General features: G+C 41.4%; 1 protein-coding gene across 12 annotated transcripts in view; it reads right to left on the bottom strand.

Annotated features, from left to right (window-relative positions):
- Positions 1-25,048, bottom strand: part of NAV3 (neuron navigator 3) — an 812,431-nt gene that overhangs the window by 171,849 nt on the left and 615,534 nt on the right. For 11 of the 12 annotated variants that reach the window (XM_075932274.1, XM_075932283.1, XM_075932261.1 and 8 more), the window contains one exon: positions 13,616-13,731. In XM_075932274.1, the coding sequence (XP_075788389.1) occupies positions 13,616-13,731 (116 nt within the window). Of the gene's footprint in view, positions 1-3,736; positions 4,524-13,615; positions 13,732-25,048 lie in introns of those variants that run through there. The other variant, XM_075932291.1, reaches the window with a different exon arrangement.

Raw genomic sequence — 25,048 nt, 5'->3', positions numbered from 1 at the left:
GGAAGAGCAGAAGAGTCAAAGAGAAAGGCAAGAGGAAACTAAGTTCATTATTAAAGAACATAAAAAAAGGAGAAACAATTTTTCACGGGAAAAGAGAGTTTCATTTTGACAACGTTGTTTTCACTTTAATATTAAGATACATACTCGCTGATAAGCCTATTTTTGGTAAAAAAATATTGCAGTAAAGAGTGGGGTTCAGCTTATGAAGGGGTCATTCTGTTTTACCAATTTTTTAAAAATGGGGTGGGGTCAGCAAACTTCAGTTCCCAGCCCAGCAGGGCAATGCTGGCACACCAGGATGTTTTATGCACCAGGATGTCTGCAGGCACAGAGCCCCTGAGCTCTCAGTGGTTGCTGTTCACCATTCTGGGTCAACAGGAGTAGTGGGAAGTGGTGGCCAGCACATCCCTTGGCCTGTGCTGCTTCCCACAGCTCCCATTGGCTGGGAATGGCAAACAGCAGCTAATGAGAGCTGAGAGGATCTGTGCCTGCAGACACCCCAGCTTAAAAAAAAAACCCCAAAACAAAAAAATCAACGTCCTAACATGCCAGCAGCTTGCGCTGATGAGCTGGGACCAGAAATTTGCAAACCGCTGATACAGTTTATTAATAGGTCATTGCAATTTTTACAATTTGTTTTAACTTGAGGAGGGGGTCGGCTTATGAATGAACAGACTTATTATTGAGTATATAGAGGTATATTAAAATATTAATATTGATATTATATGATGCTGTATTTAATATTATATTATTTCAATGTTATAGAAATGAAACCATTTACATTAATCAAAATGAAATATTTTGATGCTTCCAAAAAGAAAACTCAGAATGTCTGTCTCATGGAAAATTTAAAAAAAAGACTTTTCATAGAAATTTGGAAAGTGGGGTTTTTTTAATGTAATTTTCAGTGGAACAGAAATTCTGTTTTCCGACCAGCAGTAGCCATAATATAGATAGGGGTTATGAGATCTTGAAGTAGATCTTTTAAGGCAAAACACACCACGAAATGAGCAGTCAGTAAAGAAACTCAAAGAGGTGCACAACCAAGCTAAACAAAAATGATTATTTTGGCAGCAGAAAACTAAATAGGAAGAAGAAGGATTAATTAATTCAATAGTCAATCTGGAGGTGATGAAGGAATGGATAAACAGATATCCGAATATGTGTCTGCCTTAACTATTCATTTCAATATTGTAAAACCTTTGGATTTTAAAATTACAATGTTTCTTCAGGGACTAGGGGTTGTTATAGCTATTATTTTATATATTTAATATGTGACTATCTTCTTCCTTTCCTTTTTTTGTTTGTTTCTACTTGTTCCTTCTCACAGAATATGATCTTCTCTGGGTGGGATCTGTCTTTTTTAATATGTGTATAGAGAGCATATGAAAATTGAGTCTTGATACATGAATGGGGTCATTTGTTTCCCTCCAGTTATAGTATTTCTCCCACAAAATTACACTCTCCAAAGCTCAAGAATAGCAATATTCTGTCTTGGAAAACTAACATCTTGAAAATCTATTCTCCTGCAATCTCTGAAAGGTAGAAATGGCTCATACAAACGGAATGATCTGCATTCCAAATAGCACGAGACTCTCGGTTTCTAGCACAGGCTAAAAAAAATCTGACTGTGAAATCTTAACATTATTATGGAAAGAAAAGCTATTTTGTATTATTTCTAGAGGTTACTAAACTGTATGGCTGTGTCTAGACTGGCAAGTTTTTCTGCAAAAGCAATTGCTTTTGCGGAAAAACTTGCCAGCTGTCTACACTGGCCGCTTGAATTTCCACAAAAGCACTGACGTTCTACTGTCTGAAATCAGTGCTTCTTGCGCAAATGCTTTGACGTTCCCGTTCGGGCAAAAGCCCTTTTCCGGAAATGCTTTTGCACAAAAGGGCCAGTGTAGACAGCTGAAAACTGTTTTGCGCAAAAAAGCCCCAATGGTGAAAATGGTGATTGGGGCTTTCTTGCGCAAAACTGCGTCTAGATTGGCACCGATGCTTTTCCGCAAAAAGTGCTCTTGCGGAAAAGCGTCCGTGCCAATCTAGACGCTCTTTTCCACAAACGCTTTTAACGGATGTCTAGATGTAGCCTATTAGTTTTATTTTTTCTCCTTCTCTTAGGCCTTTACTGGTGGCTCATGTTACTAAAGCCAGACACCTTTTCAGGTAGAAAAAAATGAAGAAAAAAAAAGTTTTTAAAAAAATCAAAAGGGTTCTAATTTTAATTTCCTCCAAAGTATCTGGCATGCCATGTTATAGATTACAGAAGGGTATTGTATGAAAGTTTTATTGGCAAGCATCTGGAATGACCTGTTTCACTCATTCAAGACTTTATCACTCATAATTAACGGAGACATCAAAAACTCTTGTATATGAAAGCTTTATAGAACATGAAACTTTCATGGATTCTGCAAATATTTACCTAAAAATGATCAGTTTTAAAGAGTCACTGTTCAGGTATAAACTTAAAGAACAACAAATGGTTTGGTAGCACTTTATAGACTAACAAAACATCTAGATGGTATCATGAACTTTTGTGGACACAGCCCACTTCTTCAGATCACTGGAGTTTTGAGTTTAGGATGTGCAGGTATGTTAGACTTCTAGCAATTATGTTTATCTTTATCTGTTTGATCAATAATCACGATAATGATCATTGCAAAAAATACATCCTATAATTAATGCTTTAATCAGATTAAAATAAAATAATAATGTAATTTATATAAAACTTTCCATCAAAATATTTTCAGATATATGTAGCAATAATACTCCCATGTTGAACTGTTCATCCTTAGATCCCAAAGCACTTTACAAAGGAAGTTATAGTTATCCCCATTTTGCAGGTGGGGAAATGAAGGCTTACACAGGCACCAGTGAGAGAGTCATGTGTACAATTAATATTTCTTTACTTGTTCTCTAAAGTCCATGGAAAAAAGTAAAGCCTGGCACCTTAGTGTAAAAGCATTCTGGGTTGTAAAAGTTAAGAATGCATCTATGTTAGTTTAAAAAGAAACTCTCTTCATAAATTCCATCCTAAATTTTAACGCCAGTCCAAGTCCAACAGCACAACATTTCTGAAATGAACATTTTGAACAACTGATCCTTGCAAGGAATGAGATGAAAAGTCATATCAGCAGCACAGAAGCTTTTTTAAGCTCCTACAGCTATGAAATGTAGATGCTTGCTATCAGGTATTGATGTAGCTGGGATGTGATGCTTTGGTACCTACAGTTTATACAAAATCCATGTTTATGGATGAGATTACCTGCAGGGAGGAGGGAAAATGTGAAGATAAAGCCATAAGTAGGCCATAATATTGCCTACATAAAGCCATCCTTGTTAAGAATCCAAGGAGACTAATTTTACATTAATGAGAGGGAAATCTATTAAAGCTGAAATGAAATATTTATTAATAAACTGTTAACATGTTTCATTTTATTTTTAAAGAGCTAAGAAAACTGCTCAATTATTCACATACTGTATTCCTGCTAATGTACCTATCAAACAAGATTAAGAAACTGGTCCTCTTTTGCTACACTCTTCAAAGCTAAAAGGAAGCAAGGAAGGAAGCAAGAGGGGAATACTCTAAAACTCAATTTTATATACTAATGCACACAAACCCAATTCTGTCTCACCATATTACTGTCAACAACAGAAGTCTGCTCCATGCAGATATGTTCTAACCCTTATATAACTCTCTGCCCTTTCTTGTGCCAAACAGAAGTTAACTTACCTAATATGTCAGTGTAAAGTACTTGTTCTAGGTCTCCCAGCATTGTCATTATGACATCCTCATCCAGCTGTGCAGTCCCTTCACGGAGACAGCCTTCTTCCTCTTCTTCTGCCCAGTTCCTGCCAGTGAAATCTGACTTGCCCGGCACATCATCTGATTTGTCCCTTTCCTCATTACCAACCTCAAACCCTTCAACTGTAAACTGGCCTCCAGATCTTCTACTTGACTTATTGCTTCCAGCAGGCAGTAAGACTTCAGTTTCCTGGAGTGCTGAGCTGCTGGTATGGTGAAGAGAGTGCACCGACTGCGAGAGCAACTTGGACAATGAAATTCTATCTCCAACTTCTGCCTCTCTTTGACGACAATTCTGGCTGGACTTCGAGGCATTTCCAAACCAGTTCTCCCTGTACGAGTATCGTCTCTTCTCCCCTTCACTTATGAGTGTAAGGTTGGTCAAAGACTTCTGTTTCTGAAGATGAGCATTCCCTCTTCTAACAACTTTGCCTTTAAAGACTGATAATTCCACTGGTCGTTGCATCCTTTCAGCTAAAGCTGCACCTCAGCTAGATTTGTAGCTCATATCTTTAATCAGGTCTCAGATGTGACCCTTTCAGCACTGTACAATGCACATGCCATGTAGCCCATCTTTGCACTCATAATGAAAAGCAAAGCACCAGCATCCAGTTTATGTGCTGTAAATGACTAGACAGGCACAGTCATATTCTCTGAATTTGCATTGCTGCCTGTGCTGAGCCACTTCTTTCCAGTCACGTTAATCTGCAATACTTTCAGGCATTTTTACTTGCATTTCTCTCAAGCAGAAGAGAGTTGATCAAGCACTCTGCTCCCACACAGAAGTAATCCCCCAAACCAACTGTGTTCTCCCCTCTTCATCCAGTCACCAGTCCCATCAGAATGAAGGGCCTGCATCTCTCTCTACAGCTGCTGTGTTCTGAAATCCAAAGTACAGCGCAAGTACAGTCTTTTTTTTTTCCTCTCACCAGATCATGACTGATCCCAATGCACAGCTCTTTACTTCAGATGGGCTGACACAGAGCTGCAAGTACAGCCTACACGTCAGAGCTCAATAAAAGCCAAAATTAACCACTGAAGCAAAGCTCTGCACAAGCCTCCTCACATTTTAGTATTCAACCTGCATTCCCAGATCTGTGACTCTTCTCTGCTACTGCAGTGGATGCTGCTGGCTGCCATGGCAGCAAACATCCTGGTGAATTAAACCGGAGACATAGAAGCCTCTGTCCAGTTTAAAATGCCACAGGTTTCAAGATACAGCTTCACCTGAATGTGCTGCTACAGTATTAGCCCTAGCTCACACTGAAATGCTATTTTTCTCCCTAGAAGGTAAGAATGACAAACTATTTCTTCCTTCTCCCTGCTACTCCCTTTTCAGGCAGTTAAAAGCAGATTTGCAAATGGCTCTTGAATCTTGCAGTTTCTGTTGTAAATGAATAAATATAATTTAAAAGGCTAAAGGAATGAAAGAATGGAACTGATACTACCCACTCTGTGGCAATGTTTTATAAAGTGAGAGATTTCATTTCTTCCTTCAAAAAAATTATTGGGATTCGGAAGCTACTGTGGAATTATAAAGCTCTGATAAAAATCAAGGCTTTCCAATCTTCAGAAAGGAACTTATTAAATAGAATACTTTATGGAATGAATACATTTTTTTACAAAGCTACCCAATTTCAAATCAGAAAGAAAGTTCATAAGAGCTAAATGTTGTAAAGCAGACTAAGATTTAAAATATATCTTGTCCCAGTGGGGAAAAATAGCAGTATAAATAATTCACTTGACCAGAAAATTAGCACTAAAGTAGAATTTTATCCCATTTTTTGAAACACGGGAGCAATCGATTTAACCAAATGCTTGTGCAGGAATGTGAAAATATAAATACAGAAATGCTAAATAGCAATATATTGATTCTGTCACCATTATTAATACACCAGTAATACACTGTATTGCGAGTAACTGCAGGAGTTAATGATACACAAGGACAGATTATTTGCAGACTCACTATATTAGAAATAGATGAGCATTAAGAGTTGCCCCAGTGTCTTATTTGCTTTTCATCCTCTCATTTTACAGCTGCTACTGAAGGTAGGGCTGGATAAAAATATATCTCCTAGCAACAAAATGGAGGGGTACATTTTTTCTGGGGGATTTGAACGAAAAAATTAAAAAGAAAGGAAAATGAAAAAATACATTTCATGGTGTCAAGTGATTCTCACTTTGAAAACTAAATCACTGCTGAACTCCTCTAGACACCGAGTGTACAGGAAAGAAGATGAGATACTCAGCTGGAAAGGGTGTTCAAAATGAAATACACTAAAGGAAATCTAACCCTCCTTGACTTCCCCCAAGCCTCCCAAAAGCAAGAGAGAGAAACAATTTCAGCAATGAACATTCTTCTGTTTGTATGATATTAGTATCCAAAGGACTATTTTCAATTGATTCATTTTCAAATTAATGCAGCACTAGTGTGCAATAGGAAAAGAAAGTGTCTTGTTCCTCCATGCAAGCAGTAGGGCCAGATTCCCCCATACTACTCGAGAGAACGAATGGGTGGCCCACACATCACCCACAAGAGTGTGAAATCTGAGAAATGCCTTTAATCCTTCAAACAGCCACTGTATTTGCTTCAGTCAGCAACAAGAGCTACTGGTAGCAGCAAAGGGTGTACTTTATAAACACCTTTTATAGATAGACTGAGAGATGGACTCACAAACAAAACCTAAAAACTCCATTAAAATGTTATTAAGGCAGAAAAGACGAGCATTTACATGTTTCAAGTAAGGGTTCCTGTATAATCTTAATTTGTTTATTCTTGTGCACATGTATTGTGCTATAGACATTAATTACATGTTCACTTACAAGTTTTCCATGGAACTCCTTTCTCGGGTGCCCATTATTATCATCACCATCCTCTAAAATTGATTACATCAGTGGTTTTCAAACAGAAAGTTGTTGATGCCTGTGACCCCACGTAATTTGACAAGAGTGTGGGCTCCAGAGTTGGGCTGAGGATGAGAGCTTTGGCGTGTAGGAAGGGGCTCCAGCTTTGGGAGGGGACAGGGCTGGGACAGGAGGAGCTTCCTTTCAGCAGCTCCCAATCATAAGTGCAGTGGGGGTGGTTCCTGCCCCTCCTGTCACCACAGACTGTGCTGTGCCCCAGAAGCAGCCAGCAGCAACTTCCCAGTCAATGGAAGTGCAGAGCTAGCATTCAGGCAGGGGCAGTACATGGAGTCCTATGCACTCTTCCCTCTACCCACACACCTAACAGCTGAGCCTCCTGCTGGCTACTTCTGGGGTGCAGATCTGTCTGCAATGCCAGGACAGCAGGCAGCCTTCCTTAGCATGCCCACTGCTCACCTGATCACCCTGCAGCAATGAAACCCACTGCCTGAAATTCCATAACCTAGTATTGGGTCATGACCCGTTGTTTGAAAACCACCTGATTAGATGCACACATGCACCAAGGATGGATGCAAAGAACAAAACACTCTGAATTATGGTCATTCTCTTTGCAACAATGATTGTTAACCTACTCTCTGATCTACCTTGTGCATCTGTAATGTGACAAAATCTAAGTCTGCAATATGAATGAATCCAGGTTTATTTACTTAAATATAGTCTTCTAAATCTCATTCTCCTATCTTAAATTTTAAAAATATAAATGAAAACAAAGAAACATAAAGGAAACCATCAACAAGCACAGAAATCACAATAGGAGGTTTGTGAAGCAACAAGAGTTGCATTATATTTCTCAATTACTTGACAATATAATGTACTCCCTACCCTGATGATGGGAGGGTCTTTTTAAGGAGGAGAACACAGAGAATTTTCCTCACCTGATGGTTATAGTTATGATAAATCTTATTTTGTACAATGCATTCTGTACAAATGAATAAAAATGATTTAAAAATATAATAATCTGTGAACAAAGCCTGCTTTCAGACAAGCACACAAATTTCACTCATATCTGAATGTGCAAGTTGGCCATTTGTTAATGAGTTATAATAATAAAACTACACAATCCACAGAATTAGAATAACATGTTAAATGTAGACAATTCTTGGTACATGTTATCAGCACTGATCCCCACTTTGGCACTCCAAGTGCAGAAGGTTGGGGTTCTCAAAGATCTTAAATACCTTTGCCTCTAGCCTCTGTTTCTAAAAACTCCCAGAGTCACAGATGCCCTGGCTCTGAGAAGTAGGGTTGCTAGGTGTCTGGTTTTGAACTGGACAGTCCAGTATTTGAGCTTTCTTTTTGGGAAACAAATTGAGAAAATATAATTGAGAAAATATAAATGTCCGGTATTTTCTAAATAAGATGTAATGTAGATTGTGATGTAATGTCAAGTGTTTTTGTTGAAACTATCTGGCAACCCTACTGAGAAAAGGGGAAGAAAAAAGCTGCCACTATCAAGTGTTTTATCCTAAAAAAAAACCCGGAGGGAACACTTGAATTCCTCTCCCAGGAGTACCCCAAGCTCTTCTGCCCCAAAGAGGTTAAAAAAAGAAGAACTGACTGCCCCATTTCATGCAGGCAAATACACAGAGAGACACCCCTGTTGTTTTTAGGACACAAGAATCAAATCATCACCTTAAAAAAGTGATTTTTATTAACAGAACAGAAGATATACTTGATAAAGCGTACAGGCAGTCCCCGCGTTACGCGGATCCGACTTATGTCGGATGCGCAGTTACGAAAGGGGATTTTCTCGCCCCGGAGGACTGGAGCGGCGGGAGACCTGGTCCTGCCGCCCGCCTCCTCCGGAGCGAGAAAAGCTGCTCCCCGTCTCCCTGGTCTGCTGGGGGAGCCAGCAGACCAGGGAGACGCGGAGCAAAGCCACGGAGGACCCGGGGCCGGACCCGCGGCGCTTCCAGCTGATCTGGAAGCACCACGGGTCCGGCCCCGGGTCCTCCGCGGCTTTGCTCAGCGTCTCCCTGGTCTACAGACCAGAGAGACGCTGAGCAAAGCCACGGAGGACCCGGGGCCGGACCGCAGCGCTTCCAGCTGTCCAGCCCGGGTCCTCCGCCGCTTTGCTCCGTGTCTCCCTGGTCTGCTGGGGGGAGACGCAGCTAGTGCCCCCCCCCAGCAGACTAGGGAGATGTGGAGCAAAGCCCGGGGCCTGTGGTAGAGCAGGTGGGACACTGCCAGTTGGTCCCGCAGCACCGCTCCTTGGCGCTACTGGACCAACCCGGCAGCACCCCAGCTGATCTGCCCCAGGAGTCCTGATTCAGCCACTGCTGATCAGTTTCAGCAGCGGCTGAATCAGGACGCCTGGGGCAGAGCAGCTGGGGTGCTGCTGGGTTGCTCCAGTAGTGCCGAGGAGCGGCCGCGCTACTAGACCAACCCAGCAGCACCCGAGCTGCTCTGTCCCAGGCGTCCCCAAGTCAGCCGCTGCTGAAACTGACCAGCGGCTGATTACAGGAAGCCCGAGGCAAAGTTGCTCTGCCCCGGGCCTCCTGGAATCAGCTGCTGATCAGTTTCAGCAGCAGCTGACTTGGGGACGCCTGGGGTTCTTAAGTTGAATCTGTATGTAAGTCAGAACTGGTGTCCAGATTCAGCCGCTGTTGAAACTGATCAGTTTCAGCAGTGGCTGAATCTGGACGCCAGTTCCGACTTACATACAGATTCAACTTAAGAACAAACCTACAGTCCCTATCTTGTACGTAACCCGGGGACTGCCTGTACTTGGTTGCTAGATTATACAGAGCAACTAGAAAAGAACAAATCAAAACACAAAGAACTATAGTCCTGTTGGCAGTAACTTAAATAGTGAATGGGGCAGGGAAGGCATGGATTCACAGAGAGAAGTTTAAACCAAATAACCCAAAATAAAGAAAAATACCGTGATTGTTATTAGATACACATTTTTCCCTTTATTTACTCTTAGGGTTGCCAAATGGTTTCATCAAAAATACCAGACACATTTGACATTACATCACAATCTACATTACATCTTATTTAGAAAACTAGCCAGTTAGGCCGTCATAAGACAGGATTTTCAGGTCTCTCCTCCATGTCGGTCTTTTCTCCTGAGCCTCCAGTCTCTCACTCCATGTCTCCTTCTCTCTCTCCTACTCCTCCTACTGCCTCCCCCCCTCTCTCTCAGCTCCTCTTGCAAATATTTCTTTTTTGAAAGGGAAAAACTAGTGCAAGAACATCTGAAAATACAAAGTGGATATGCTAATTCCACTGCTAATACTGGGAAATAATTTTAATTCTTAAAATGGTTCCTTGCCTCTGCCCCTACTTTTTTGTAGTGCTTTCACATGAAACATTATATGTACAATTAGCTAACATTTGGAGCTACATGTGTAACTATTTATGGTATGTTAAACATGCAAACACTGTGTAAAGGCCCAGTGACATGACTGTATTATTAAAATAATATTTTATAATTATAGAGATGTACATTTTTCAAATTGCTGTTAGATAAGTAAATTATTAATGCCCACAGCACCTCTGTAACATGGCAAATATTATCCCACTTTACAGATGGAGAAACTGGTGAAGTAAGCTTAACCAACAATCTCTTGGTCACACAGTGAGTAAGTAGCAAAACTGAGACTAGAATTTATTTTATTACTCTAGTACCCTTTTCCCTGCTCTCTTTCTCCACATTTTTTGTAACTGTAACTGAAATTAGACCCCGATCTTGGAGAGACCTGCTTAACTTTATGTATTGCAAGAAGGCCCACTGAAGTTACTAGTGCATGAAGTGAATAAAGGTTAAGTCTCAATGGTCTTACGTCCTTAGACTTGAGAGAACTCTGAGCTAGAGATCTTGTCTTTTTATATGCATTGTAAAACACCCAGTAAGCTTCTGGCCCTTTATTTGCATTGTTTAATACCCAGTAAACATCTTGCACTTTAAAAACAGTAATAAAGCCCAGAATGAAAATATTAAATAAATACATGTTGAAACACTTTAGTCTGGCTCCCCGGGACCTGACAGGTGCCAAACCAGAGAATTTGTCGAATCACAGGAGGTCAGTATTGTCTAGTTGCATTCCCAATACTTCCACTGCTTACTGGGCTCTTAACAGACATTTATTGGGTAAATTAGAGCTAAATAACACAGAACACTGAAAGCCAGGACTGGAGGCTGTAAACAAATCTCATTGGACTGCAGGAAATCTGGCCACACCCATGATAAGTGGACATCTAGGTAACTAAAATCATTCCAGACCACACATGTTGCCGGACCAGAGAATGCTGGATTAGAGAGTTCCGTCTGTATACATCAAATGGGGAAGAACTTCCGGAGGCCAGTCCTATGAATGGCGGACTGGACCCCTTTGTATAAGTCATGTTGTAGGGGATGCTCAGTGCTTTGCAGGACTTGATCCTTTCTGACTAAATGTACTTCTGGCTAGTGGGTTTGGGTTCCAAGTTACTCAAGAAAACAAAACAAGGTTGGGGGTCATGTAACATGGTAACAGGCAGAGCATAACAACCTTCATAGAATCCAATAAAGAAATGATAAAGATGGACAAAATAACTCACAATTGTTGTTCACCTTATCTACGTAAGCATAAAAGTCCATATCACAACTATCACCTTTGTATGTGTCCTTCATATAAATGACACCCCTTGATGAATGATGAGCGCACTAGGTGACTGGGATATGCTTGGGAGCATGAAAATCTCTCTTACCCCAGACTAGTTCATCTTACAGTAGTCTCCTGAATATCCTGCAAATGAATAGATTCCAAAAGCTATTCAGCTCCAATATAGCTAATAATACAGTATCCGCACAGGGTGATTGTTTGATCCAGCTATTCCTCATATTTCTAACTGCCAATTATGAGTGACACACATTTCGTTTTCTCTGTGTGCCCAATTTACAATGAACCAATGGCTGAACTCTCACCGTGGTGCTGCCATATTGCCCATTATGGAAGTCTGCTGCTAATGACAGAGCCTAAATAATCAGATCAGAAATATCTTTCATGTCTCTTCAGTGTCCCATATTCCACTTTCTCTTTTTCTATTGCATTTTCCACTTCTGCACAGAACTGTAAAAAGTCTGGACACCTGCTGTCCTGAGGAATCCCTTTGAATAATTTCTTAAAACACCTTTTGTAATACTTACCTTTTTAGATGTGACAGTTTTTAATTGTTATGCCTACCACAAGACCAATGAGCCATATATCTGCCTTTAGGGAAGATAACATTTAACTAATTTAGAATTCATTTTCCCTCTGCAAGTCTCTTCCGTGATGATATATATATATAACCAAAACCTAAAGGGTTCATTAGGTTTCAGATTGTGCTACTTGTCAAAAAATTGAGCAAGATTTTGGCAAGTGACATGTGTCAGTTTCGGAAAACTTGAGGAAAAATTGAAACAAAGTCAAGTTACCTACACTGAAACAAGACAAAATCTCCTTTTTAATATGAATTAGGCTACATACCAAAGCAATCTGACAAAACTGGGCAATTTGAGCCTCTCTAAACTCCAGCAGCATTTTAGATTTGTGTATGTCAAATGAGTTTCTTTAAAGAAATTATATCTTGAGCAAGAAAAAATCAGATGTGTTTTTTAATGTTTGTTTGAGTAATGAAAATTTGGTGCAAAATGACAAAACTCCAGTTAACTTTAAGGGGCAGAATTTCACCCTTTTTATTCATAGAAGTGAACTTGAAAGTAATGATATATAGAAAAAAAACCACAGTTCAGACAAGCAGGACTTTTGAAAAGGGAGACCATATAGCTCTTCTAAGAAATTCAATCCCAATGAGAATCTCAGTTGTGACACTACATTTAGAACTAGATTTATGGCCAGATCCTCATATAATGCAAATAATCATAGCTTCATTGACTCCAAAAGACTATGTCAATATACCACAGCTGATAATATGACCTATAGTTTCAAAAAAATAAACACACTCATAATCTAGTAAGGGTTTGAACCCATATCTTGGGGAACCACAGGAAACAATTCGAACTAGGAGGGTAATGTAGGCATACCGCACTTGCAAATGAAGCCCGGGATTTGAATTTCCCGGGCTTCATTTGCATAAGCCCTATGCAAATGTTCGGCTACTTCGAACCCCGTGCCGCGCGGCTACACGCGGCACGGAGTAGCTAGTTCGGATTTGGCTTCCTAATCCGAACTAGCTGTACTCGTGGAATGAGGAGTACAGCTAGTTCGGATTAGGAAGCCTAATCCGAACTAGCTACTCCGTGCCACGTGTAGCCACGCGGCACGGGGTTCGAACTAGCCGGGATTTAAAAATGGCTGCACCCGGCTTATGCAAATGAAGCCCAGGAAATTCAAATCCCGGGCTTCATTTGCAAGTGCGGTATGCCTACATTACCCCGCTAGTTCGAACTAGCGGGGTAGTGTAGACATACCCTTGGTGAATAGGGCACTGACTAGCACAACTGTAGTGATTTCTTCATTTACTCCATTTTTTAATCTAGATTTACTTACTGGAATAAAAATGTTATTTTATTAACATGTGCTTCCGGCATTTTCATTTTTATTTGATCTTATTCTCCTAAATGCAATACAATGTCACACATTATAAGACAGTTTTCTCAAGGTTCCTTTTAAAACATTCATTTTGATTCTGTCAATAATGTTCTGAAATCCTAATTTATGAACACTCTAGTTTCTGCAAAATGATGAAGAGGATATTCTAAGTGAGACAGCTTAGATAAGAGAATTTGCAGTTGAAGAGCTAACAGTGTGTGTGACCCACTTTTTCTGCATATTTAATATAATAGAGGTCACCAATACTATTTTAAACCATGTCTAAGCTATTCGCAGGAGAGTTATGTAAACAAAGAAATATAACATTCCTATCCTCAGGTTCTTCCCACATACTACTCACCAGATATCTCCTCTAGGCACTGTTTGGCAGTCTTACTATATGACAAATCCATTTTAGTAGGACTGGTGCAGGAGTCAGCAGGTGGTAAAGAGGTACTGTCATTTTCTGAGTGCATTCTGAAATCAACCAAGACGACTCATTAGAACATATGTTTCTTATACACACAGCAATGGTAAATGCTCATCCAGGGCAAAACTGGAATCTTTTTGTACTGTATTCATCTCTACAAAAGGCATAGAGGGAAGGTATCATCACATAGTCTACACTAATTACATAGTGATAAATTCTGCCTTAAACTACACACTGGGCCAAAAGAGAAAGGCCTTTACATCCCTATATAAACAACTGAGACCTTGGGTCAGTAAACATAGGAATAAGAGGGGCACTATTTTGCTTACTGTATCCCTGACACAAGTAGGCAATATCCCACCTCAACTGTGAGACTAGCAAAGTCGGCAGCTGTCTAAGAGGCATTAAGTATAATAATTTCCTGTTGATAAAGGCCAGCAATAATTATTCCTGGGAGCAAACCAGGGGAAGAGGAGAATGGAAAAAGGCGAGTTCTACCCACTGGGGCATCTCTGGAGCAGTTCAATTTCTACACAGTCCCTTGCTTAAGGCTGAGCAAAGTCAAAATATATCTCCAAATATTCAGAGTTACGTGCAGCTTGGCTCCTCCTCATTAAGTTACTGTTAGTCATATGCCAGCTCAGCTCTTGGGAAATGCCAAGGCACAGAAGTAACTATACCTTTTTGTCTGATAGCTAACAAATGGCCCGTATTCATGAGAACATATGTGAACAAAATATATGTAGCTATTGAAATGTAGCAAAATACATTGTTACAGTATGAAGTACACTATTGGATTATTTTATTTTGGGTAAACTATTGCCCCAAGAGTTACGACAGTAGTTGCATCTCCTTAGGGAAAATCTGCAATGTTTCAGAAACCAGGATGGGGAAACTGTTGGAATATGATGATTTTTAATGGTCATCATTGTGTTTGTACATTAGTGAAAAAAAGAACACAAAAATAGAATGGTGTGAATAGTTTGCAACAAAACACAAAACTTCCTCTAAAAAACTGAATTTAGAGTTCAGTTTTGCAATCCTTATGGCTGACAATTATAAATTACATGCCAAAACCATGAATTGCTTCTGATTTCTGATAAGGGCCTGCCAAAAAATCCAATGTATATAAATAAAGGTTGAACCTCTCTAGTCCAGAACATTTGGGACCAGATCCAAGAATTTGCCAAACCATGGGAGGTCAATATTGCCTAGCAGCATTACCAACACTTCCACGGCTTAGTGGGCTCTTAGAAGACATTTAGGGGTAAATTAGAGCTCAATATCAGTACAGAACACTGAGAGCCAGGACTGGTGGGTGTAAGCAAACATTATGGGGCAACGGGAAACTTGGTCAAGCCCATGATAAATGGACATCCGGCTAACTAAAACCATGCTGGACCATGGATGTTGCCAGACCCGAGAGTGTTGGACTAGAGAGGTCCAATTTTGAAAGCTTAAAATTACAAGACTTCTAAAATGTCCATTTCTACAACATATTTTGGGAAGCACAAGCTGATCCTTGAGACAGCGCACAGCACAGATGCCTTTCTTAAAAGTAACTGATAAAAATACTGGATGAATTTGAGGATTAATTTTAAAAGCAATTTCTTTTACAAGCTGTTCCTATGTTCACTTCAAAGTTGCTGATTCAATTGATTTATTCTGCAACTCTGAGGAAGTAGATCTAAATACTGAAAGAATCAAATGCATCTGTTTGAATAGAATGCTTACCTTTTCATGGCATTTAAAACTTTATTAAATAGAAACATAAACATAAATGATAGCTTGCAATCTGCAAAATCTTTATAGCTCATTTTTGTAATTCTGGGTACCTGTGAAGAGGCAAATGTCTAACTGCTATTATATCAACTGTTTTTGATGTCCCGTGAAACACTGAGTAATTAATATTACAAGGATTCCATGGGTTGCTAGCACATCATTCTCACTGACATTCCTGGTAGTTTTACACTTGAGGTGTTTCAGAATTGGGTCCTTAATAGCTGAGCAACGATATGGAATCTCACACAGTAGTGACTGTACCGTCATAGCTAGCGTATGAGAAGGTGAAAAGGATCTTACCCAGATGGGCAATTTTCGGTAGATAAAATGAGAATCAGCCTAAGCTAAGTCTCTTGCCCACGCTCAACCCAAGCCTTTTTACCAAAATGACCCATTTCATTTATAGAATCTCCTCCCGTTTTACTTTATTTTTCTCTTCAAAAACATGATTCCAGCTGGGACCAGGAACAGAAGTAGTGAAATTCTGTGAGACAAGACATTTGCAAGCTTTCTACACCAAATCTGCAGACTACACAGGCAAGGTTGATTGTGGCATAGAAAACAAGGCCAACGACTTGACTCCTGGAGCCACATGATGACATTACAATATAAGTTGTAATTTAAAATGGAAATTAGATTTCTAGTCTTCATCGTTGCAAAGAAAATCTTCAAAACTTGAACCAAGTGTAAAGGTTACAGTGATGTCTTTTGGAGTTTGCAGACAGCCAGAAACAATAGGCAAGGGAGTTCAGAAATATCTGGCCTATTTATCCGACTCAAAACTGAAAATATAAGGAGAATGCGAAATAATGTGGATTTGCTACCAAAATAAATGACACAAAAATTGCTGTGCTGGCTACATTCAGCATTTTCCTATTTCCTATTATGTAAAACCTCAGTTGTTTTGATTATCTAAAGCTGCTATAGAATTTCCATGGAAGACACTGAACTCAGAGATCTTGCACCAAAATTTAAATCCAGCTTGCAGTGGAATAAATGAAGTTTTCTCTTTATTCTTCAGATGGAAGGCCAAGAAGGTATTTCCCCCAGAAAAAACCTTTTTATTCTCTCTTTATCTGCCATGTTCCATTGGAAGCAATTCCTGGGTCTCTCCTAATGAAGTAAAGTCATGTACAGAGAGAGCAGATGGAAATGCCTGGATGTATTTTTGTTGGAAATAAAGCATGTAGTGGGCAGTGTTATAATTCTAGCTATGATTACAAGAGTTTGGTAATTTGCCATCTTCAGCTCACAATAGTGAATATAAAAGGCAAAATCAGATAAATCACTCTTATGTGTTTCTGTGAGTTGCTAATTAAATACAAAAATGAGTTGCTGTTTGTTTAGCAGCACAATCTCTTGTACGATATTTCATAACTAATGATTGCCACTGAAAACTCAACATTCACTACCTCAGTTAATGACCACAGTAGTTTCTTATTTTTAAAACAGCAGAAACAGTTTACCAAGCACTGCTGACTAGTAAATGTTGAGCTTTAAAGAGTCTCCACTCTAGGTAAAAGGAGTAACTCAGCTATTCCAAAAACACTACAGCCAAAATACAAATTTCCTTAACAGTCCAGTGCAATTATATATATTGTAGACCAGTGTCTGCGAGTCTGTAACACTGAAATGCTGGCTGTTTGCTCTGGGCAGCGCTGTTGCCTGAGTCACATCCTTCGCCTCCCACTGTGGCGCTTGGCTGACTTCTGCACTGCTCAGCCGGGCCGCCGCGGGGGAGCAAGCGGTACAAGCAGCTTTTTGGACTCCACACTCCTCATGCAGCACAGGTGCTTGCTCCCCCGCGGCAGCCCGGCTGAGCGGTGCAGAAGTCAGCCGAGCACCACGGCGGGAGGCGAAGGAGGGCAGGGCCCAGCCATGTATGTCACCTTTGCACCTCCTCTTCGCCTCCTGCCGTGGCTGCCGCGGGGGAGCAAGTGGTGCAAGCGGCCGTTTGGGCCTCGCGCTCTCCAGTCAGCCGAGCACCACGGTGGGAGGGGGGCAGGGTGGTGATGTACTCGGCCGGGCTGCCGTGGGGGAGCCTAAACCGCCACTTGCAGAAGTCAGCCAAGTGCCACGGCGGGAGGCGAAGGAGGGTGGGATGGTGATGTGTGGCGTGACAGCGGCTCCAGGACATTTGGGCTCTGCGGTCCCCCAAGTGAGAGGCAGGATGGGGAGGAGAAGTGAAAGAGAGAGACAGAGAGAGAGGCAGGAGGCAGAGGAGAGCTGAGAGACAGAGAGTGGGGGAGGCAGTAGAAGGAGGAGAGAGAGAGAGAGAGAGAGAGAGAGAGAAAGATGGAGCGAGAGACCGGAGGTTCAGGAGAGAAGACCGACATGGAGGAGAGACCTGAAAATCCTGTCTTATGACGGGCAATTGGCTAGTCATATATATAGTAGCCCAGTGTCTGTGAGTCTGTAATGCAGAAATGCTGGCTGTTCCCTCTGTGGGGCACTGTTGCCTAAAATGCTGGCTGTTCCCTCTGGGTGGCCCATGCTTCATGGGAAGTGTGGGGCCCAAATGGCCGCTTGTGCCGCTTGCTCCCACGTGGCGGCCCAGCTGAGCAGTGCAGAAGTCAGCCGAGTACCATGGTGGGAGGGGAACAGGGGGGGCGGTGACATTGGGGCCTGGCCATGTATGGCACCACCCTGCCCCCCTTCACCTCCCGCCATGGAGCTCAGCTGACTTCTGCGCTGCTCAGCTGGGCCACCATGGGGGAACCCAAACAGACACTTGCTCCCCCGTGGCGGCCTGGCTGAGCAGTGCAGAAGTCAGCCAAGCGCCCCAGCGGGAGGCAAAAGGGGGGCGGGGCAGTGACGTGCGGTGTGACAGCAGCTCTAGGCCCCGCCCCCTGGTTGTGAACGTCACTGTTCTACTCCCCTTCGCCTCCCGCTGTGGCGCATATCTGACTTCTGAACTGCTCAGCCAGGCCGCCACGTGGGAGCAAGTGGCGCAAGCGACTGTTTGGAAAATCATGTTCAAATCATTTCTCCTTGTTAGATAAAATTAGGATCTGAACCATCATAGAATCATAGGGCTAGAAGAGACCTCAGGAGGACATCAAGTCTAGTCCCCTACCCAAAGCAGGACCAATACCAACTAAATCAACCCAGCCAGGGATTGGTCAAGCTGAGACTTAAAAACCTCTAGGGAAGGAGATCACACCACCTCCCTATGTAACCAATTCCAGTACATCACCACCCTCCTAGTGAAATAGTTTTTCCTAATGTCCAACCGAGACCTCTCCCAATGTAACTTGAGCCCATTGATCTTTGTTCTCCCATCTGTCACTACTGAGAACAGCCTCCCTCCATCCTCTTTAGAACCTCCCTTCAGAAAGTTGAAGGCTGCTATCAAATCCCCCCTCACTCTTTTCTTCTGCAGACTAAATAAGCCCAAATCCCTCAGTCTCTCCTCATAGTTCCAGTGCTTCAGCTCCCTAATCATTTTGGATGCCCTCCACTGGACCCTCTCCAATGCATCCACATCCTTTCTATAGAGGGGGACCCAGAACTGAATGCCATACTCCAGATGCAGCCCCACCAGAGCTGAACAAAGGGGAATAATCACTTCTCTAGATCTGCTGGCAATGCTCCTCCTTATGCAACCTAATATTCCATTTACCTTCTTAGCTACAAGTGCACATTGTTGACTCTCATCCAGTTTCTCATCCACTGTAATCCCCAGGTCCTCTTCCGCTGAACTGCTACTTAGCCCTTTGGTTCCCAGCCTGTAACAATGCTTGGGATTCTTGCATCCCAAGTGAACGACTCTATACTTTTCTTGTTGAACCTCATCAGATTTCTTTTGGCTCAATCCTCTACTCTGTCTAGGTCACTCTGGATCCTATCCCAGCCCTCCAACATATCTAGCTCTCCACCTATCGTAAGAATATGCAAAATTTGAAACAAATTTGCATATATTCTTCCAATCTCATTTTCAAAAGTAGGTGTTTTGAAAGCGAAAGTAGTCTGGAGATGTTTTTTTCTGGAAAAAAACCTCTCTCCCTAAAAAAAGGAGGTTTACTCGGTTTTGCAAAAAAGGGGTTTTTTTTCCTGAAAAAAATGCATCCAGACTACTTTCACTTTCAAAAGACCCACTTTTGAAAATGCAATTGGAAGAAGATATGCAAATTCATGCCAAATTTGCATATCTCCTTTTGAAAAAAACCATAGTCTAGACATGCCCCTTGTGTCATCCGCAAACTTGCTGAGGGTATATACAATCCATCCCCTCATCCATGACATTAATAAAGATGTTGAACAAAACTGACCCTAGAACCAATCATTGGGGCACTCTGCTAGAAGCCTACCACCAACTTGACATCGAGCTGTTCATCACTACTGATTGGCCCCAACAGTCTAGCCAGCTCTCTATCCATCTTACAGTCCATTTATCCAATCCATACTTCCTTAACTTGTTGGCAAGAATATTATAGCAGACCTCATCAAAGTCTTTTCTAAAGTCAAGGTATATTACATCCACCAACTTTCCCAATTCCACAGAGCCAGTTACCTCATCATAGAAGCTTATCAGATTGGTCAGGCATGACTTGCCCTCGGTGAATCCATATTGACTATTCCTGATCACTTTCCCCACTTCCAAGTGCTTCAAAATGGATTCCTTGAGGATCCCCTCCATGATTTTTCTAGGGACTGAGGTAAGGCTCACTGGTCTGTAGTTCCCTGGACTGTCCTTCTTCCCTTTTTTAAAGATGGGCACTACATTTGCCTTTTTCCAGTCATCCAGGATCTCTCCTGATCGCCGTGAGTTTTCAAAGATAATGGCCAAATGCTCTGCAATGACATTTGCCAAGTCCCTCAGTACCCTCGGATGCATTAAATCCAGATCCATGGATTTGTGTATGTCTAGCTTTTCTAAATAACCTGTTCTTTCTCCACTAAGGGCTTCCCACCTCCTTCTCATAGGCCGTGTCCAGACTCAGGGGGTTTTTTGGGAAAAGTAGCCTTTTCCTGAAAAAACTTCCCCTGCGTCCAGACTCAAGCCGCGTTCTTTCGAAATTATTTCGAAAGAACGCAGCTTTTCTTTCGATGGCGGTAAACCTCAATTTACGAGGAAGAACGCCTTCTTTCGAAAGTTCCTCTTTCGAAAGAAGGCATGCTTCAATGTAAAGAGGCCGTCTTCGAAAGAGAGCATCCAGACTCGCTGGGTGCTCTCTTTCGAAAAAGCGGATTTCTCTTTCGAAAGATCCGCCTGCAGTCTAGACGCGATCTTTCGAAAGATGCTTTCGAAAGAGCCTCTTTCGAAAGAAGCCTGCAGTCTAGACATAGCCATACTGTGTTGCCTAGTGTAGTAGTCTGGGAGCTGACCTTGTCTGTACTTCTGCTTTTTCCACATCATCTGTCACTAGGTTACCTCCCTCATCCAGTAAGGGCCCCATATGCTCTCTGATCAACCTCTTGTTGATAACATGCCTATAGAAACCTTTCTTGTTACCCTTCACATCCCTTGTTAGCTGCAATCCCAATTGTGCTTTTGCCTTCCTGATAGCTGCCCTGCATCCTCAAGCACTATATTTATACTCCTTCCTAGTCATCTATCCAAGTTTCCACTTCTAGTGAGATTCTTTTTTGTGTTTAACCTCACCATGGATTTCCCCAGTAAGCCAATCTGGTCGCCTATCATATTTGCTTTTCTTACTGCGCATCAGGATGCTTTCTTCCTGTGCCTTTAATAAGGCTTCTTTAAAATACTGCCAGCTCTCCAGGACTCCTTTCCCCTTCATATTAGCATCCCAGGGAATCCTGCCCATCAGTTCTCTGAGGGAGTCAAAGTCTGCTTTTCATTACCTAATGACTGGAAGGTAGCCAATGTGACACCAATATTTAAAAAGGGATCTAGAGGCGATCCTGGCAATTACAGACTGGTAAGTCTAACTTCAGTACCGGGCAAATTAGTCGAAACAATAGTAAAGAATAAAATTGTGAAGCATGTAGAAGAACATAATTTGTTGGACAAAAGTCAACATGGTTTCTGTAAAGGGAAATCCTGTCTTACTAATCTGTTAGAGTTCTTTGAAGGGGTTAACAAACATGCGGACAAGGGGGGTTCAGTAGATATAGTATACTTGGATTTTCAGAAAGCCTTTGACAAAGTCCCTCACCAAAGGCTCTTGTGTAAATTACATGGCTATGGGATAAGAGGGAAGGTCCTTTCTTGGATTGAGAACTGGTTAAAAGACAGGAAACAAAGGGTAGGAATAAATGGTAAATTTTCAGAATGGAGAGGGGTAACTAGTGGTGTACCCCAAGGGTCAGTCCTGGGACCAATCCTTTTCAACTTATTCATAAATGATCTGGAGAAAGGGGTAAGCAGTGAGGTGGTAAAGTTTGCAGATGATACCAAACTGTTTAGGATAGTCAAGACAGAAGCAGACTGTGAGGGACTCCAAGAAGATCTCACCAAACTGAGTGATTGAGCAACAAAATGGCAAATGAAATTTAATGTGGATAAGTGTAAAGTAATGCACATCGGGAAAAATAACCCCAACTATACGTACAGTATGAAGGGGGCTAATTTGGCTACGATAAATCAGGAAAGAGATCTTGGAGTTATCGTGGACAGTTCTCTGAAAACTTCCACACAGTGTGCAGTGGCGGTCAAAAAGGCAAATAGGATGCTAGGAATTATTAGGAAAGGGATAGAAAATAAGACCCAGAATATCTTACTGCCCCTGTATAAAACTATGGTACGCCCACATTTTGAATACTGTGTTCAGATGTGGTCTCCTCACCTCAAAAAAGATATTTTGGCCTTGGAAAGGGTTCAGAAAAGGGCAACTAAAATGATTAGGGGTTTGGAACGGGTCCCATATGAGCAGAGGTTAAAGCGACTGGGACTTTTCAGTTTAGAAAAGAGGAGACTGAGGGGGGATATGATAGAGGTCTATAAAATCATGAGTGGTGTGGAGAGGGCTGATAAAGAAAAGTTATTTATTAGTTCCCATAATAGAAGAACTAGAGGACACCAAATAAAATTAATGGGTAGCAGGTTTAAAACTAATAAAAGAAAGTTCTTCTTCACACAGCGTGTAGTCAACCTGTGGAACTCCTTGCCAGAGGAGGCTGTGAAGGCTAGGACTATAATAGAGTTTAAAGAGAAGCTGGATAAATTCATGGAGGTTAGGTCCATAAAAGGCTATTAGCCAGGGGATAAAATGGTGTCCTTGGCCTCTGTTTGTCAGAGGCTGGAGAGGGATGGCAGGAGACAAATCGCTTGATCATTGTCTTCGGTCCACCCTCTCTGGGACACCTGGTGCTGGCCACTGTCGGTAGACAGGATATTGGGCTAGATGGACCTTTGGTCTGACCCAGTACGGCCGTTCTTATGTTCTTAAGTCCAGGGTGTATTTTGCTACTCTCCTTTCTTCCTTTTGTCAGGATCCTGAAATCTACCATCTCATGATCACTGTTTCCCAGGTTGCCACCCACCTCTACTTCCTGTATTAGTTCCTCCTTGTTTGTGAGCAGCAAGCTCCGCATAGCCCCTGTTCAGTTTCTTCAGCACTTGTACCAAGAAGCTGCACATGGCTCCTGATCAGTTCCTTCAGCACTTGTACTATCTTTCTGGTCTGAGGATCCCCCACCTCAGACATAATGTCCCAGACACCTAAATGACTATACAGCAAAAATTTAGGCATCAGGGAAATTTGGGTACTTCCAAAGTTAGGATGCAGCTAAACAGTTTTTGGGGAGGTCAATTGCACCTAAAGTTTAGACTTAAACTTATAAAATGGGAGTTGGAAACCGAAGTCCTTTTGTGGCAATGCACCTATCATAGAGAAATTATGAATGACTTCATAAAATAAGACTAAATAAGACTAAAAATGTTTCAATTATTTTTTTCATTAAAAGCAATTCAAAGATATACTTCTGTTTTATAAAATACATGGGACAGATCCCCAGTTGGTGTAAATTGTAACGGTGTATTTGACTTCACTGAATTCACTGGTGCAATGACAACACTTACACATGGAATAGATTTGCCATTTGTATTACTATTCAAGCTTTTATTTAAGTTTACTTTCTGAAAAGATTGTCAACTTAAATAGCCCAGATCAGAAAGAAAATAATATGTAAGTGCAAAATATTATCATCACTACTCTAAAATGTTTAGGTAACACTACATACATAATATTTTGTTGCAATTAAATATAAAGTTAGTAACTACAAATTAAGAGAAATTAACCTATCCTTTTCAGGACCTGAATAAAGTATAAGCAACTGTATAAAGTATAAGCAATGACGATGTAAAATACCTAGAACTCTAGGGCAAAATTAAAATCCTTCCCTGTTCAGTCATGTCTCTGTCTTCCCTGCCTCCTGTGCAAATATATCTCCATTGTGCTACTCCACTCCCTTCTCTATCCAAACTCTTAGCAGCATAGTGAAGGTGAGTAAAATTATATGGGCAAATTCAGTGAATTTCAGAGATGGTGTAATTTACACCTATCTTCTATTCCTCTCTGTGTTTTAGAAGCTGTAGGCTAAAGTAGCACATGAACTATTTTAACTGTACACCTACTTACACCCTGCTTTTCCTGCTGTATCCCATTTACAGAATAGAAGTACTCTTAGGCCTCGTCTATGCTAGACCAGGCAGGTTGGTTTCAGATACGTCACCTCGCTATGCAAAATGAGTAGCAGGATTCAGATTACCTTAAGCTGAACCAATGCAGCGTCTGCACTGAGGGAGGCCAAAGGGAGTACGGGATCCTGGTGGGGGCTGCCCTCAGCATTCAATTTGGGGGTCTACACTAGAAGATCAACCTCTAGAGGGGCAATCTTCTCCATAGTGTAGACATGCCCTTAGATATCTAAATTGGACTGTGGACCAAGTTTAGAGGCAATATGTAAAGGACGGTTAGTTGCACATTCATGACTCTGTTTGAGTCTAGGTTGCTATGTTTTAAGGAAGATGGATCAATGAAGGGAACATCTGTTTAGATTCTGTCACATTCACCTCAACGATCTTTTTTCTTTGAAAGAAGTGGTGATCTCTGATGAGTCTGCATAGCATGGTATTGAAGAGTGATAAATAGGACATCAGATAAAGATTTTATACAAAAGTTTTCAAGGCTGCCACTTGCTGTAAGTCCTTTCAGTGCATCCTAATACATTCTCTTTTAGATACAACACGCTAATAAAAGCTATGACTCTTTACACATTTCAAAAGCTATTACACAATCAGACTCCTGGTTGAAAGAAAAATACACATTCACGTCACAAAGAAACTCCTTTGCAACCTACTAGTCCTAAATCTATATTAGTGTGGCAAAAGACACCCTCTGTAATTGTACAGTTTTTGATAAGCAGTGATTACCATCAAATAACCCAGAGAAAGTAACAATTTACTATTACATATGGTACAGTATGAGAGCCTACACCACGTGGTCCCTTGTGTCTTACAGAGGCTTTACAGGATTATGTATAGAATTTTGCTGGGTTTCTGCCGAATAACAATTTGCCTAGCACTTTACAAGGACAGCGGTGTATATTTGCAGAAGTTGGGCATTTTTTCCAGCTGACAGCACTGTGTAAAAATAATTATTTTGGATAATGATT

This window comes from Pelodiscus sinensis, chromosome 1, assembly GCF_049634645.1.
Source record: "Pelodiscus sinensis isolate JC-2024 chromosome 1, ASM4963464v1, whole genome shotgun sequence".
NCBI classification, from domain to species: Eukaryota; Metazoa; Chordata; order Testudines; family Trionychidae; genus Pelodiscus; species Pelodiscus sinensis.
The sequence above is the reverse complement of the archived record's forward strand: the minus strand, read 5'-3'. Positions and strand labels throughout refer to the sequence as shown.